A 16,718-nucleotide genomic window follows, 5' to 3' on the forward strand; every position below is an offset into this window, starting at 1 on the left:
TAAGGCTATACTGTATTTATTTTGTATATTTACATGTAGGCCTATTTATTTATAAATGAGTGGCTAAATATATATTATACGTTTAGTTAACCCCTGGTAGTTGGTACGTACTTACTTAACCCTAAACCCGGCCGGACCAGGCATAGAGACAGAGTATTGGGCCGGACCCACGTTGAGAAGCAATGCCGACGCCCCAGGTAATATCCGGGTAATAGCCCCCTAACCTCGCGTCACCCAGATAAGTACGCCTGGGACCGAGGCTACGCGTCACCAGGCTTTACAGTTTACGCCTCAAAATAGCCCCCTGACGATGCGAGGATGATGGTGCGTTCCAGGAAGCGCGCCTCTGCCTCACAGAGGCGCGCTTCCGGGAACGCACCATCATCACCATCCCCACATCTCTCTCTCGCTCTCTCTCTCGGCTGAATTCAATCAGCTGACTACAAGTCTACAACACACAGGCTAGTAGAATGGTATCTCCCTGTCTCCCGGATGGAACGCGCCACTGAAGCCGGCTGGCCGAGCGCTGACACTGGAGCAGGTTGCCTGCCTGGAGCGGTGCGGTCCACCTCCTCCTCTCCTCCCCGTGCTGGATGTCGGACTGACTGACACGTACCCCACCCCTCCACCCTTTTCCACAGCAGAGACTTCTTCCTTCGCTATCGATATCGGGACAGAACGGAACGGAACGGGGGGCCGCCGGGACAATAACTATAAGGGGGAAGCGTCTTTGCCATGGCTTCCAACTTCAACGACATAGTGAAACAGGGATACGTGAGGATACGGAGCAAGAAACTGGGGGTGAGTATTGTAACAGTAGAACTTGCTGTGTAGCGCGGATGGGGAGGAGGCGGTGGTGGTAGAGGTAGCCTACTAGGTAGAGGAGGCGGTGGAGGGAGAGGAGGGGGGCTCTCCAGTTGTTTGCGGGTTTATAGCATCAGGGGCAAGCTGGATTAAAAAAGGTCTCTATATTTGCCCCATAGGCGGCTGTCCTGTCCGGTTGCAGTGCATGGTCGCTTCCAGAGGAAAAACAGGATTAGAGAGTCTATTCTCCTGTAATGACTAGGTTTCACTTTACACGCAGTGCTGAAAACACTGTCTGTAAACACGTTCACATTTCGGTGAATTCAAGTTGCTTTGGCTTGTGTCTTGATGACAGCAACATCTTAAAAGGGGTTGTTTTGATAGGCTCTTGCCCCTGCGCACATTGCAGTACATTATTTACGTCAACCGTTGTATTTATTTATAACAACTTTATTCCTCTCCTCAAAGTTTAAAAGGTTTACGTCTTTTTCCTGGTCATGTCTAAACAAGTAGACAGTACTATAATTACTTCGACCCGGCCTATGCTGGGTAATACATGTTGTTTGGGGCTATTATTATAGATAGCCAGGACAAGAAAACTGCAAATGGTTTGGAGTTTTTTGTGTGGAGTATTTGGCATGATGGCTTATTTTGTGTATCATAGGACAGACTGTCAATGACTGTATTGCAATAACAGTGTATGAAATTGTTACTTATAATCAGTCAGGCAAGACAACACATGAATGACCAGACTTGCTGGTCATTCATACTTAACTCTCATTCATCACTGAAGATACTGACATGCAACGTGTTTTGAATACGGTTTAGTATTTAATCTGTTAAATACCACAAAAGCTGCATTAACATTGAGATACAGTACAGGGAACTATAGCCTCCTCACCACATAATGGTCTATATTCAATTATGAGTGCCTTATTGTCTGACTCATGAAGCCATCTGCTTTTGTCCATCCTTCCAGCTCATTACACTGACAAGGCTAACAGAGCAGACTCGCTGCTGATGAGGTGTGATGATGGTGGCTAATGATGTCTGCTTTCTCATAGTCATATCATCACCTGGCTTCATCAACACCACTCTATTGTTGCTTAACCCATTAAGACCTGAGGACGATTCTACGAATGCCTTCTAAACCCTAGCAGTTTTCTGGAAAATACGTGTGCTCAAACCTTTTTATGTGCAGTACTCCCAAAATTATAGGCTATGCACTTGACTGACCCCCCCCCCCCCCACCCCACACACACACACAAACCTTTTCATGTGCAGGACTCCCAAAATTATAGGCTATGCACTTGACTCTGACACCCCCCCCCCATCCTAAAATATTTAGTTCCAGGGACCCGTAGAAGCAAAGATTTGAGTTAAAATGCTTGCTTAAAAATATAGTTAAGCCTTTTCTAAAGTAGCAGATCTAAGCACACAAGGTGAATTCACATGCTATGGGCTTGTACAGTACTAGAGGTTCAGACTTAAAAAAGGAGATCTACAAGGCCATAAGACTAATTCACGTGCTATGAACTTAAAAATAATAATAATACATAAATACATAAAACTCGGCTTCCCATCATGCACCTTTAGCCCAGCATGCCTTGCAGTGTGCCGACTTTTTGCCGTTTTAAGAGGCTGTTTTCTCACAATCTAGGCTGCAGTTCTGGGATAATTTCTGATGTTATGTTGTGTCGAGGTTACAATATTAACGCTTCTGAAGAGAAATAGATGTAGAGGGAGTGAGTGAAACGGAAAATGCAGAAGGGAGACGGAAACTGGAGAAGTACTGTTGAAAACGCAGATGTGAAGTGAGTGACGTCAGAGCAGGGTCGGCAATGGCAGTTCCCGATACTCCGCATAGTCGCATTACGTCGCGGTGTGGGATTTGGTGCCCTTTGCGACGTGGTTACCTGTCCAACTGGTCCTCTTCCGTCGCTAACTGCTCAATTGTAAAGATATATATCATTATTTGCTATTTTTGAATAGCCAAAGTATGAACTAATGGTTAATTAAAGTGGTTAAAATGATTGTGATGCTATATTAACTATACTTTAGTGGTCCACGAAGGACTCACTTTGAGAACCAATGTTGTATAGCTAAAATCTAAAATGACAGATGCTTTCCTGGTTGTAATGGGTTAAGCATCATGGGGCACCTTTAGAGGATAGAGCCCGACCGTTCAGGTCAGATCCCAATTTCAAAGAGCCCTCCTAGACCTAGACCACCGATTACCCACGTATATTTTGTCCAAGAATTTCAAAAAGTTTCTCTTTCAGAAGAATGAACTCATACATTTTTTTATATAACAAAGTAAAAAATAAAATATCTGTCTCACAATGCGCTGTAACCCTTTATAACCGGTTATTATAATTGCAGATACTGATGTCAAAAAAGTCAAACCAATACATGGGTCGGGCTCTACTTAATAGACTAACGTTGGGAAAAATTAAACCTTGTGTCTGGAGTTTTGCACTTTTTGCACGACACTAGCAAATTAACCCATTTTGGGCGGGAACCCCTTTTGATGTTTTAAACATTATGTTATAAGTTAGCTATTGAAAAATAGCAGATCTACAAGCTCATAGCGCGCCACCGAGTGGCGCTATGAGCTTGTAGGTCTGCTATTTTTCAAATTTTATTTCAGAAAACTGGAGGATTTGGAAGATTTTGTTTTAATTTCGAGGTCAGGCCTAAATGGGTTAAAACACAAGGTGCCCTTCCGCCCTATATTCTAATTAGCTCGCTTGTAGTATAAAGTTGGCTTGGTCTATTTCTCCCTCACATGCTATTAGCTGGATGCATTCAGATGTTGAGATAGAGGAGGAGAGCTTCAGCTTGTGTGCGTAGAGTACCCCATTACTAAGCGAGAGAGGACACACAGCACAGCGTTGGCTGTGCCGGAGGTATATGGACGTCTCATTGTCTAATCTCTGCCAGCTAGTCTAGATCTCTTCATCCCTGCTGTTTAAGGCACTGGAGAGAGAGAGAGTGAGAGAAAGAGGGGGAAAACAGTATGTTTATTGTGTCCTGCTCGCCCACTCCCTCAGCCCTGCTGCCCATTTCATCATAGAAAAGCGGCACTTGTTCTGGCCTTGTGTCTGTGTATGTTGTCCAATCTCTGGGGGCCTCCATGTGATGGACGGTGGCCTCAGAGGACCCCGGTGTGTGTGGAGAAATGGACAACAACATGGTTTTAGGCTGCGGTGTTGAAATCCAATTCCATTTTGGAATAGATTTTTGAAAATAATGGACCCGGTATTGGTCACATCTTCGCAGTATGTCAGACATTTATGCTGCTTCAGAAGGTCCTGCACAGCTGCATGTTGGTACATTGTTGCAGTAAAATATAATTATTATCTCTTTATATATAATTATTCTCTGTTTTTGCACATAATTAATTGACTATCTTTCTGCTATACTGCCATGTTTATGAAGCTGTATTACAAATATCGGATATACACTACGTCGACCCAATTGCGATTCCAACCGGCAGATTCGTCACACTCGGTGGCAAACTGCAGTTGAAAATCTGGTGGAATTCATAATTTGGAGTCAATGGAGCTGAGTAGACAAGCATATCAGAACAAACTCTTATTTCTGAACTGTGACATCTGCTGGACAGGTAGTAGCGGACAGCCATGACAATAATGCATGCATTGATTTATTTTAGAACTATAAATAAACGCCTGTCTGGGACTATGTTTAACTGACACCTCTTTGAGCCAATCAAAGATGACCATTATCCATGGCCATGGTGACTATAATTTATTGTGGGGATATTTGGGCTGTCACATTATTTACACGATGACATTTTTGCGACCAAAGGTCGCAGTTAGCCATGGAATCGAGCATTTCCTGTCCGGCAGTGTATCACTCAAAATCCCCATACATGGGAAAGCCCATGGTGCCCGGGTCTCGTGACATCACGTGACATCATCAGTGATGAAGATCCCTGATGTCATAGTAAATGCGACCTGCTGTCGCAATTAAGCCCATATGTGAAGATCCCCGATGACATCTACTGTATATCTACGTTCTCAACAGGCCCGAAAATGAAGGCCTGGCCCTACCCAAACCCTGTACACTCAAGACACTGCCCCCGCTGTCACCCTTAGATCGCCATATACTGTATGGAGCTGACCTGTTCTGACATTCCATATGTTGATCTGACCTCATCAAACACTGTACACTCAAGACATGCTGTGGCCAGTACAGAATTCATTCCATATGTTGATCTGACCCCCATGCCAAAGGACCAGCGCTCGCCCATACTCTGTGTCACCCAGGCGGATGCATGCACGCGACCTCACCCTTTAGGGCGAGGTCGCTTCTCGCCCTCAGGCGTCTTACTGGTTACTAGTATAAAAAGGTGTAATGTTCACTGTTCAGTAATTATAACAGAGGTAAGATTTCTTTCATCTTTTCCAGCCCTTCCCAAAATTGAAATGAGAGCAGACTCGATGCCATCAACATTTTATGGCATCGGTGTAGACTCAATTCAAATGCCAAAAAAATGATGAGTTGACACAATATTAGGCAGGGGGTGGAAGATACAGCAGAGTTTTGGCAGGGAAGCATAAAGGACCAACATAGCCACATTCATACCCAGTAGAGCTGGGCAATATATCGATTAATGTAGAGACATTCACTTTTCAGCTGTCTTCTTCAGGAGCCTGGTGCTCTCAGTAATGGACAAATAGATCAATAACACCACTCTGACACCGCACTGTATAAGGACTAAAGCCTGAGATTTACACTTACACTCGGTGCTGGACTGGTGACCAAAAATACTAAATAGCAGATCTACAAGCTCACAACACGGCGCAATGCGCTGTGAACTGGTAGATCAACTGTTTTAGATCTACAAGAAAGACATTGGAGCACACCAATCTTCTTTTAGATTACTTAATCAGCAAACAACACTGCAAATAGTTTTTTGATGTCTTCATCAGAGAATAAAAAAACTAAAGAAATTATATCAGATAAAAAGTCAAACCAATAACATTGATATCCTCATTATCCTGACATGGACGTGATATTACTTTTAATCAGAAAACAGACTACCCAATTTTCTCTGCTTTATTAGTCAATGTTTTGGTCGAACATGGATCTTTATCATTATGGTCCTGATGAAGGTCCCTGACCTAAACTTGATTAAAAAGTATTCCAGTCTGCAGTCTTTTATGAAAGTTTTGAAAGGGGATTTTTTCCCATTCACAGCACCACAAACAATGTTATGAGTGTGCATGTTGATCTCTCCATGATACTACATATTTCTGGGATTTATTTTGGTCTTACACATCATGAATCTCTGCATGTTCTCATTTTAGTTTCGATTGTGCCTTACTTCGTTGCGCGGCGGCGGTGGTGCACACCCAAAATAGCCGCTCTACAAGCTCACAATGCATCACCTGCGACGCATTGTGAGCTTGTAGATCCTATAATTCTGTGTGTGCGCACTGTGCACGCCTGCACGGTCACTTAAGAAAATTTAAATGCAGATGCGCTGATGACGCCGGCCAGGTTCAGACTCAGAGCCTCAGTGGGGCGAGAGCAGAGAGGGGAATTGTTTTAACATGCAGTCCAGTTCAGGATGGAGAGGTCGAGAGGACACTTTTCTCCCCCTTTCATAAGCATGAGATGAACAACAGAACAAGCTCATGATTTCAGCAGTAGGAGTAGGAGAGCAGGTACCGGAATACTTTTTTTCTCCTTTTTTGGGGAAAGGGGGGGGAGTGACCCGCCCCGCCCGCTGCGCGATAATTGCCCTGAAAATCTTGACCCGTCCGCCTGCCCCACGGGACAACCCGCGGGACCTGCGGGCAACGGGCCGGCCCGCGCACCACTACAAGGCGTTCTATCACAGTTGACCTCCTAAACCTCAGTCTAGATACTACAGTATAATGCTTTGCCATTTTAAGATGTTTCATACGTCTTATTCATTCATTGCCGATTATGAAATAATACAGTTGAGTGATTCACTCTGCGTGCTTTGAATAGCAACGGCTATACAACAACAAACAGCTTCGACCAAACTCATCAGTATCAGTCAATATGATTGGCTCATTTTCAAACCCCATCAAGTGTGAAGGTTAGGCTGCGAGCGGTCACGTCGCTACTCTTGCCGAATAGCCAAAACACCCACCCACCCCTCTCCATGGCCCCGTTAGGTTTCCAAGAACTCTTGTGGTGGTGGTGGCGGTGGCGTGTTGTTGTGATTGTATTTCCACCTCTACACATGGATGGATGTGATTTATCTGCTTTGTCCGGTGCCTTTTGTCGCTTTGTTGTCTGAAGAGGCTGCAGTGTAATGATCTCGAATGCACAAGTGGTTCTTTCTTTCCCCCTGCTCTCTGTAATCCTCCCTCTGTTCTTCCCCTCTCCCCCTCTCTCTCACCTTCCTGTTCTCCCACTTCTCACCTCCACTCCCAAACTTCTTAGTCTCTCTCTCCCACGTTTTTCTCTTATCTTTCCAGTTTACCATTCACCTCCCCCTCTCTCCCCCCTCTCTCCTTTCTTCGGTGTCTCTCTCACCTTTATGTCCTTCACTGGTTTGCAGACAGCTGAGAGAGAGCACAAGTGCATCCTATTCATCACCCCTACACTGCACCCTCTACTATAACCCCTACGTGCACACACACACACACACACACACACACACACACACTCGCACACTCGCGGTCGGTCGGTCGGTCCAACATCGAAACAGCACAAATAAGCAAACAGTCTGCTGGCAGAGAACTGTGTGTGTGAATCCTCAATTAATTCCTCTAATCCCATGGCTTTGTACTGTATGCCATTATAATACTGAGTCAAGACAAACTGTGCATGCTCATGGGAGACATGGATAGACCACGTTGTAGTCTGTGGGATCACTGGGATGTGTGTGTGTGTGTGTAGGGGGTTACTAGTGAATTGCCGGTGTATGAAGATTGACCAGTTGAACCCCAGCACCCTATCTATAATCTATACAAGCAAGCTTGTATCTTAATAAAGTTAGTTTTGTTTTGTTGTAAAGCGACTTTGAGTACCAAGAGAAGTGCTATATAAATTGCATGTATTATTATTAATACTATTATTATAGATTAACTATTTTGGGGCGAAGAGATTTGAGGTACAGTAGAAAGTATAGGTGATGCAGGATATTGCCAGGATATGCGCGTGGCCCTGCCTTCCTTTCAGTGGGCGGAAGAAAAGAAATTGGCCGATGCTATCAGAAGGATTGACTGTCTTGAAAAGCTGAATAACATGACCTTTGAGTAATTCACATGGCGTGGCGGTCTCTCCATCTAGGATCGTGTTGTGCTGCTTTAGGTCACCGAGGTAAATAGAAAAGGTCAGCCGTTGAATATTTTTTATTTCTGTCTTTTCTCTGGGGCTTTTAAAGCCCAAAACTGAATTATGAATGGTTCATCTACTTCTACTGAAGGTTTGCTGCGGGTAAATCCTCCTGCCTACTGTACATGGCCTTCCTTAGGCTCAGTGATGTGGGCTTGTAGAGTTGCTACAGTCAATCGAAACCAAATATTTAATATAACAAATATTTCTGTTAATTGATTGTGCTTGCTGTACTCTTAAGGTTATTTATACGCCATCGCTTAATGGTGTCGCTCACCAAAAAGGACAGGTCTACAAGTTATCAGTGCGATGATAGCTTATCTTTTCCTTTTGGAATGCGCCACCATCTTACTACAGAGTAGTACGTTGTGAGACATATTTTCTCTCCGCTTTGCAGAATGATAATACTGGATCCCTAATCAGCATTGCTTGTTTCATTGTTGACATCTACCCAGTGGGTGCTTGTTATTATAATGTGCTGACATTATCAGGTAAGCCATCCATCCATCAGCGATCAAACGAGTATCGTAAACACACACTTTCTCGATTACCCAACATGTGTTCATTGACATGTGTTCATTGACATTGATTGACAACAACATATACAATAGAGGGTATGCTGTGACATCATCGTCAAACACGGAAGTTATGCGGGGAGCCTACTTTCTGGCCTTGGCAGCCCATACATCCACACAGAAAAGTCCTATCTGATTGCATTAAACGATGTTAAACAATGTTAAACTCACTTTGCCACTCGATTTGCCATTCACATTATGCATGCGCATACCCTCTATAGACAGAGCCCTCTCCTATCCTTTGTGCTTTTCAAGTGTGTAAATGGACTTGGCTATGAAGCGTGCGCAACTGCATATATAGCACACATTGTTTTTAAAGTCATACCGGTATGTTGCCGCTCTCCTCGAAAAAACAAATAAAAACAAGCCACCTTTCATTTCAACATTACGTTTCAGCATCAATTTATTCATTAACAAACAGACTCCTCTCTAATTCATTAGTGTGCACACAGCCTCTCTCACGCAGCTGATGGAGTTCAAGGTTGTTGTTGTCACAGCTCGCCTATCAAATCAAGTAGATACCCTAATCCCAAATAATAGTTACTTCAATGAATAGCAATGAAGGGCCGAAAGGGCCTTTCTGTGTGGAGTTTGCATGTCCCCTAGGGTAGGTACCCTCACAAAAAACATGCAGTAATCCTGGTCTCTAAACTACCTCTCCCTGGCCAGCCTGATGGAGGGGAAAGGAACTGGTCGCAATAACGTGTTCCTTCCACGCGCTATGTCCGGCCGGGGAAACTCCCCCCTGTCAGGTGAAAAGAAGCAGCTTGGACTCCTCATGCATAGAAGGAAGCATGAGGTCAGTCCGCTGCCCCCCCCCAGGTTGGCAGAGGAAGTGTAGTGCCCAGGATAATTAGATAATTGACACTGGGTGAAAAAATGGGTTGCAAAATCGTGGGATAAAAATCACACCCGTGTGAACTGAGTGGTGCAACTCCCCTCTCCCCCCTCTCTCTCTCATTAGCAGGCAACAGTACAGCACTATCTCTCTCTGTTTCTGGCACAACAGCGCCCCTACTGGTACTAATAGTCATCCTCATGCTCATTAACGTCACATACATACAGTAGGCGTCACGGACACGGACATTGCTGTTCCTTGGAGTTGTTGCACCACTCAAAAAAAAAAAAAGAATAGCAATGAAAAGTACACTCCTCTGAGAGAAGGTCTCCGCCAGGCCGTGTTGTCTACCCAGCGCCCGCAAACTTTGGAAGGCAGATACATCTTGATCACTTTAACACGGAGATAATGTATATCCAATGTGAGTTGGATATACGGGGACAAATGCAGATTTTGCTGTTTCTTTGCGGTTATAGATACTGTAATTAGTAAGGTGTGCAGGGTCTGTTAATCTGTAACCCCTGCATACCTGTCTGTGCACTCCATCTGTTTGGGTGCTTGCGTGTGTGTGTGTGTGTGTGTGTGTGTGTGTGTGTGTGTGTGTAATAAAATGAGCTATAATCTGACGAATGGACATAATCAGTCAAGCTTTTCATACGGAAGGCTTTAGGCAGCTCGGCTACATTAAGGACATTTCAGACAATTTAGGCATTTAGCAGACGCTCTTAATCGAGAGCGATTTATACATTAAGCAAGAACAAAAAAGCCTGGCAATACATCATATACAGTACATACAAAGTAGTTACCATGAATCATACGTAATTTAAGAACGTAACAGTGGAATACTATATAATTAAACTATGCATATTAAACATATAGTGCTATGTAGACTGGGCTCTGAACTCAGACACTGTCTATAAAAAGACACAGAGCAGGCTCTTCTTTCTGAGGAGGCTCAGATCCTTTGAGGTGTGCAGCACAATGCTGTACATGTTCTACCAGTCAGCAGTGGCAAGTGTCCTGTTCTACACTGCAGTCTGCTGGGGAGGCAGTGTGATGGACAAGGATGCCAAGCGTCTAAACAAACTGGTGAAGAAGGCTGGCTCAGTACTGGGGGAGAGGCCGGACTCACTGGAGTCTGTTGTGGAGAGATGCACACAAAATAAGATGCGGGCCATAATGGACAATGTGAGTCGTCCTCTCCACAAAATCTTGGCAGACCAGAAAAGTGGTCGCAAGAACCTGTTTCATGTAAGAACAAACGATTCAAGAGCACTTTTGTACCAGGCTCTCCACATGCAACTCCACATGCTAGGCTTATGAACTGGACTATTATCTTTCTAGCTTTTAGTTATTTATGGGTCTATACGTGCAATATTTAGTGACACCTTTTAAATTATTTTTCATGCTTGTTCATAATATATGAGCTGTTGGACCATCTGAATTTCCCCTCGGGGATCAATAAAGTATCTATCTATAGTATCTATCTATAAAATGCTCATTTTCCACGCACGCACGCACACGCACACACACACACACGCACGCACTTCTTCCCACTGCACACATTGGTCCCCTGCCTGCCTCTCTCTCTCTGTGGAGTTATTAACCTATACTGTTCGGCTCTGCTTTTGTCTCTCCCGGGTGTTTTGGACTCAAAGGGGGGTTTTGTGCTCAGTGACCACACTGACCAGTGGCCTTTTCCATGGAGAGCAGAGCTATGTATTGAATACTATGGGTATGTTCCTCATGTTGGTGGCGGCACAGTGACCCACAAAAGCACGGGCAAAGTGAGTGGGGTGGCTGGGAACAATGTGTCTATTGTCCCGAGATGGCATGGCCCTTTAAGACAGGATCTGGCCCCTTCTGTTCAGTCACTGTTAACGATGACAGGACTGGGCCTGAATGGTGGGCGACATCGGGATAATTTTTCACTCTAGGAACTGTACTTGACAGTGTGGAGATCAAAAAAAGACACAGTCAGCTACAGTTAGGCTGTTGTCAGCCGAGACTCACTCTCCCTGACAATGTGGGCTTTAGCTAATGAGACGAGGAAATCAGCTGAAGTGAATCAGCTAATCAGTGGACTCAGAGATTCACCATCCATAGTGAGCTGTGTTTTTTCCAACTCATCTTGAATGGGTCTCCTTTGGTCTTCGTGTAATACAAATACATACTGTACATATTCCGCAACAGATATTATTTTCTATATTATACGCCTCACTTTGTTTATGATTTCAGCTGTGTCTTGTGGGCCGCGTAGCCTAGTTTCTGTTCACTTCGTGATTGATGCCGTTGGGCTCAGTGCATTAATTCACAAATATGCAGGGCTATACATCGTTTGGCCATTTGCTTTGGTTTTCATCAGCTTCCTCTATCAGACAAAGACCTGAAGACAAATCGCCTGCTCTTATTGGCTCTGATGAATGGTGTTTCTCCGGCAGGATATGGGAAAAACTGTGCAACAGCCGTTATTCATGGTGAAAAATGTGGCACTATTATGTAGTTTGTTTCATAAATAAATCTTTGCTCAGATCTCGGTTGAACATTTCACATCATTGATCTCCACTGATCTTAATTATCAAAAAAGCTTTCTGTCGTTTAACAGAGACAAATGTTGCTATTAACTGTTAGCAACGTCTAAAACTCAACTGATTAACTAACAGGGGGATAAGGGGAGCCGTGGCAAACAATGCTTCAACAATACACTCTCTTCATCACACTCACTTACAGTCTCATAATGTCAAGTAGGACTTTACCCTGAAACCCTGCCCTATGTCATTCTCAATCCACATCGATCTGTCTCTCTCTCCCTATCTATCTGCAATTTCTCGCTCATTCTGTGTCTTGCGCTGAAGTCCTTCCTAGACGAACATCAAGGCAATGGATGCCCACAGTGGTTTTGTGTTTTCTAATGACCTGCTCCATAAAGAGCAAAGCTCACTAATCCTCATGGTTGCTCCGCAGGTTGTTCAGATACTCCCTACTCTAGCCCAGTCGTTCTCAAACGTTTTTTATTTTATTAAAAAAAAAGAAAATTGCAACATGATTCAATATTAATAAGTAGAAGTGATATCAAGTAACACATCACAACTGTGTGCCATTTTCATCATCTTGTAAGGGCATCCACAAGTGTGATGATTTCTGTCGGTTCCTGCTGTGCTTACGCTATACTCCGTCTCTCTAGTCTAGATCCTTACTGATCCTAGATCAGTGGGCATATCCAACCTACTCACACAGTAGGAGGTGTGACGTCACCGCAGTCGCTTGTGATGCACACAGCTAAGCCAAAAGAACGCAGATGAGAACATTTAGGAATTGTTTGCAGGGACCGTTAATGCAAATATGATGCAGTCGGGTCTGAAACAGAACCGGTTACGGTTCCGAACCCTAATGGGGCTTTCCGACCATTATGTTACGTGTGGGATTCATCATATATTTTTGACCGTTCTCACGTCAAGCTGGATTCTGACTTAACATGGATCAAAGCTTACGATTATGTATTTGGCATGCTCTAGTATTCATGCTGAATCAATTAATAGTCCCAAACTTCAAATAAAATATGTATGTGCCCCAAGTTTATAAATTGGCCATTATCTCTGGAATAGAAGTTCCAATCTGCTCAGTTCAAAGCTTGTTGAGTGACTTCAAGGACAATTATATACCCACGCAGCCAACTCAGCCAAAGTTTTAAAGATGGAGTGCCAAAATGTTTGTATTTTTCCAGTTTTTCATGTGTCTATAAGGTGACAGTACTTCATTAGACACCCTGGAGTCCTTTTTATGTGCAATGTATTAACTTTGTATTTCTTCCTGGAGGCTGAACTCTTGACAGTCAAACGGGCCAATGAAATAAACAGTAATATCGTGACATCACACTATCAGCCCCTCCCATAACCCCTCCCCCTTTATCATACAACTACAGCTGTGGGTGCGGCTTCAGTTCAGGTGGATCACCACCCATCACCACTCACCAGGCAAACCAGGCATACTTAATGAACTGGTGGGCATGCCCACATAAAAACAACATTTTAACAAATACTGTACACTTTTTTGAATATATATAACAATAAGACCTGATGATCATGTCTTAGGGTGGAAAAAAATCCCGGCACTCCATCTTTAAGCCATGCTCTCCAACTCTCCAAAGGGGAGGGCTACAGGCTGCCTCATTGGGCATATATGTGCTATTTTGTTGTGGTATTAATTTCTAAGAGGCTACTGTAGGCTACTGTGTATTGATCACATCATGACTCGGCATCTCCAAATGTCCCGCGAATCATTTCATATTAATTATTGATGACATATCATCATATGAACGCATCTGTATCCTACTTATCATCGGACGTGTGTCCAGATTCAGATCCATTTCCCCAGGCATTCCAACATACGACAGTGATATATTCACTTCTTTCTTTCTTTCACCTCAGAAATATTGCAAAACTCCGGTCCATCATCTCCCACTCTGAGCTAGAACTGTCCGTACACGCATTTATATCTTCCAGGTTAGACTACTGTAATTCACTTTTCACCTGTCTCAACAAAACATCCATTGACAAACTGCAACTGGTCCACAATGCTGCTGCCAGATTACTCACCAGGTCAAAAAAGTCATGTCACATCACACCCATTCTAGCCTCACTGCATTGGCTCCCAGTACAATATAGAATACATTTCAAAATCCTCACTTTCACCCACAAAGCACTCCACGGCCAAGCCCCTGCCTACATCATGATTATTAGTGAGGAGTCTGAGGACCTATTACAGTATATGAAGATATGTTGAAAAGTGGTCCTTTAAGTTCAGTGGAAGGCAAACAAAATGCTGGAGAACACTGTGGGGGAGAGGCCTACAGGTAAATACTTTCTTCCAATTTGTTCTTCATGAATAAATAATGTGCCGCCCTGTAGCTGGCTCTTGAAATCATTGCTATGATCTTTAGACGGCTCGATCAATATTTGTGAACATGAGCAATACTCTTTTGCAGCAAAGAACCGATGCCCTAAGTGAAGTTACAAAGAGAGAAAGTAAACCTGGAGCCTGTTGACTCAATGGAATCATTGAGCTTTCAAATACAGTACAAGTGAGCTTAATTCGATGGTAATGCTACCAGTAATTGAATAGAAAATTATAGTTGCCTAAAGTCTGCCAGCTCTGCCCTGTAAAAGTGTTGGTTTAAATTGTTTTTTATCATTATTATTTTAAAAGTAAACTAGTAACTAGTAACTAACTAGTTACTTTCATAATTTAGTAGACTCCAATGCATTCCGTAAACTTCCGGTTCTCCCCATTCCAATAGAAGTCTATGCAGAAGAGCCGCCATTGGACTGGCCCCATGAAGTGAATGGAGTTTGCGTAACTCTGTCTTACTCTATGGCTCTGGGTTATTGGAAGGACAGAGAAGAACTGTGTTGTGATTCAATTGTGATGTAATTTGAAGGCCATTGCTGATGATACAACCATTCCCAATGTGTTTTCAGTAAACAATCAATTGCGAGTTTGCAACATACATTTAAACTCTGTTAACCCGCAACCAAAATCCACTGCCTTTATTATGTAAGATTTTGTATTTTTTTTGTATGGGGGGGGGGTCTGAACGTACTTCATTGCATACCCAAGACCACCTGTCCGCATATTTCACCTTCAACATGCCATGGTTTGGGTTTTTTATGATCCTCTGTGTGGTATTTTTTATATTGTACAGATACACTGGAGATTCACCTATAAAACTCCAAGCCTGGAGGAATCTATCATAGCTCCATTAACACTACTGCTTTATCCTCCTCTCCTCGCCTCCCTCCTCTCATTAATCAGTAGACCGGCCCTCTGGGCTCAACTCCGCAGCTAAGCTCTCCCTCTCTCATTCGTGCGTGCGTGCGTGCGTGCGTGCGTGCATTATAGTAATACTGTATACTTGTGAGGGCCAAAATGTCCCCACAAACAAGTATAGTAGAATTTTTGAAATATACATTGTAAAAATTCATTGTCCTCACAAGACAAATGGTCATATTTAGATACTTTACAATTAGATGAATATTCAGGTTGGGGTTAGGAGGATTAGAGGTTAGGTTTAGGGTAAGAGTTTTAGTTGTGTGGCGATGTCAAGCACCGAAAAATAGCTGATGTGCGCTTCTTTCTATGCTGTCACACAATGTTTCATGTGCCCACTCCTCACAAGTATAGTAATACAAAGTGTGTGTGCGCATGTGCGCGTGCGCGTGTGTGTGGCTGTGTGCGCGTGTGTGTGCGTGCCTGCGTGCCTGCGTGTGTGTTTGTTCTGTATGTTACCATATAGATATATACAGTATGCAACTATGCATGCATGAATGTGTGCACAAAGACAAAAATGTCGGTCAGCTCAGTATCCTTTGTGCATGAATGTGTTGCTCTGTCCCATATATCTGTTATGCTGCATGAGGACTGGGAAACAGAGGCACCCCAACTCCTTTGAGATGAGTGTGTTGTTACCATCAGTGTGTTCAGTGTGTGGCTGAGTGTGTGCAGACTGTGCACTAGGCTAATTGCAACAACGGTCTGTTATCCCGCTCAAAAGCTTCCAAAAATTCAATTTGGCGGCTTTGTGATCCAGAGGAATTGGATCAAAGCGGTTCCGTACCGCAGTTTGTGTTGCGGTATCAGATCTGTAGCATAATAGTAAAAACAGGCTGATTTCTTTGACATTTTTATGTGGTTCAGGGTTTACAGTATAATGAATTACCTTGCCATTACCTTTCATCTGTCTGCTTGCCAAGCAAATACAGCTGTATTCCATATATTATGCAGGCACACTCGGCTTGTGTGTGTGTGTGTGTGTGTGTGTGTGTGTGTGTGTGTGTGTGTGTGTGTGTGTGTGTGTGTTTTGTAACTGTTGTATCTGAGCTTTTCTAACGGTGTAAAGGATAGAACATCCTTGACCCAACTTGTGAATGTCGGAGGTTTATCAGATTTCCAATTGCAGAGAATAAGTCTCCTTGCTATGAGTGAAGAAAAAGCTATGAAATTGGCTTGGGGAGAGGTAATTGGTGCATGATATTTGATCGAACTCTCAAATATAGCAGTTATCGGGTTGGGCACAATTGGTATATGACAAATGGTTGAGAAGGCATCAAAAATACTATTCCAAAACGGGTTCAAGGAAGTGAATGTACAGGGGGGAATAA

The 16,718-nt window shown here is 43.5% G+C and overlaps 1 protein-coding gene across 2 annotated transcripts in view; it reads left to right on the top strand.

Moving 5' to 3' along the window:
• The first annotated feature begins 505 nt into the window (after positions 1-505).
• dok6 (docking protein 6) overlaps positions 506-16,718 on the top strand; it is a 75,844-nt gene continuing 59,631 nt past the window's right edge. For both annotated transcript variants that reach the window (XM_080793642.1, XM_080793643.1), the window contains exon 1: positions 506-801. In XM_080793642.1, coding sequence (XP_080649768.1) covers positions 736-801 — 66 coding nt within the window. In that variant the 5' untranslated portion in view covers positions 506-735. The remainder of the gene's footprint in view (positions 802-16,718) is intronic.

This window comes from Protomyctophum bolini (assembly GCF_963924005.1).
Source record: "Protomyctophum bolini genome assembly, chromosome: 21".
Classification (NCBI taxonomy): Eukaryota; Metazoa; Chordata; class Actinopteri; order Myctophiformes; family Myctophidae; genus Protomyctophum; species Protomyctophum bolini.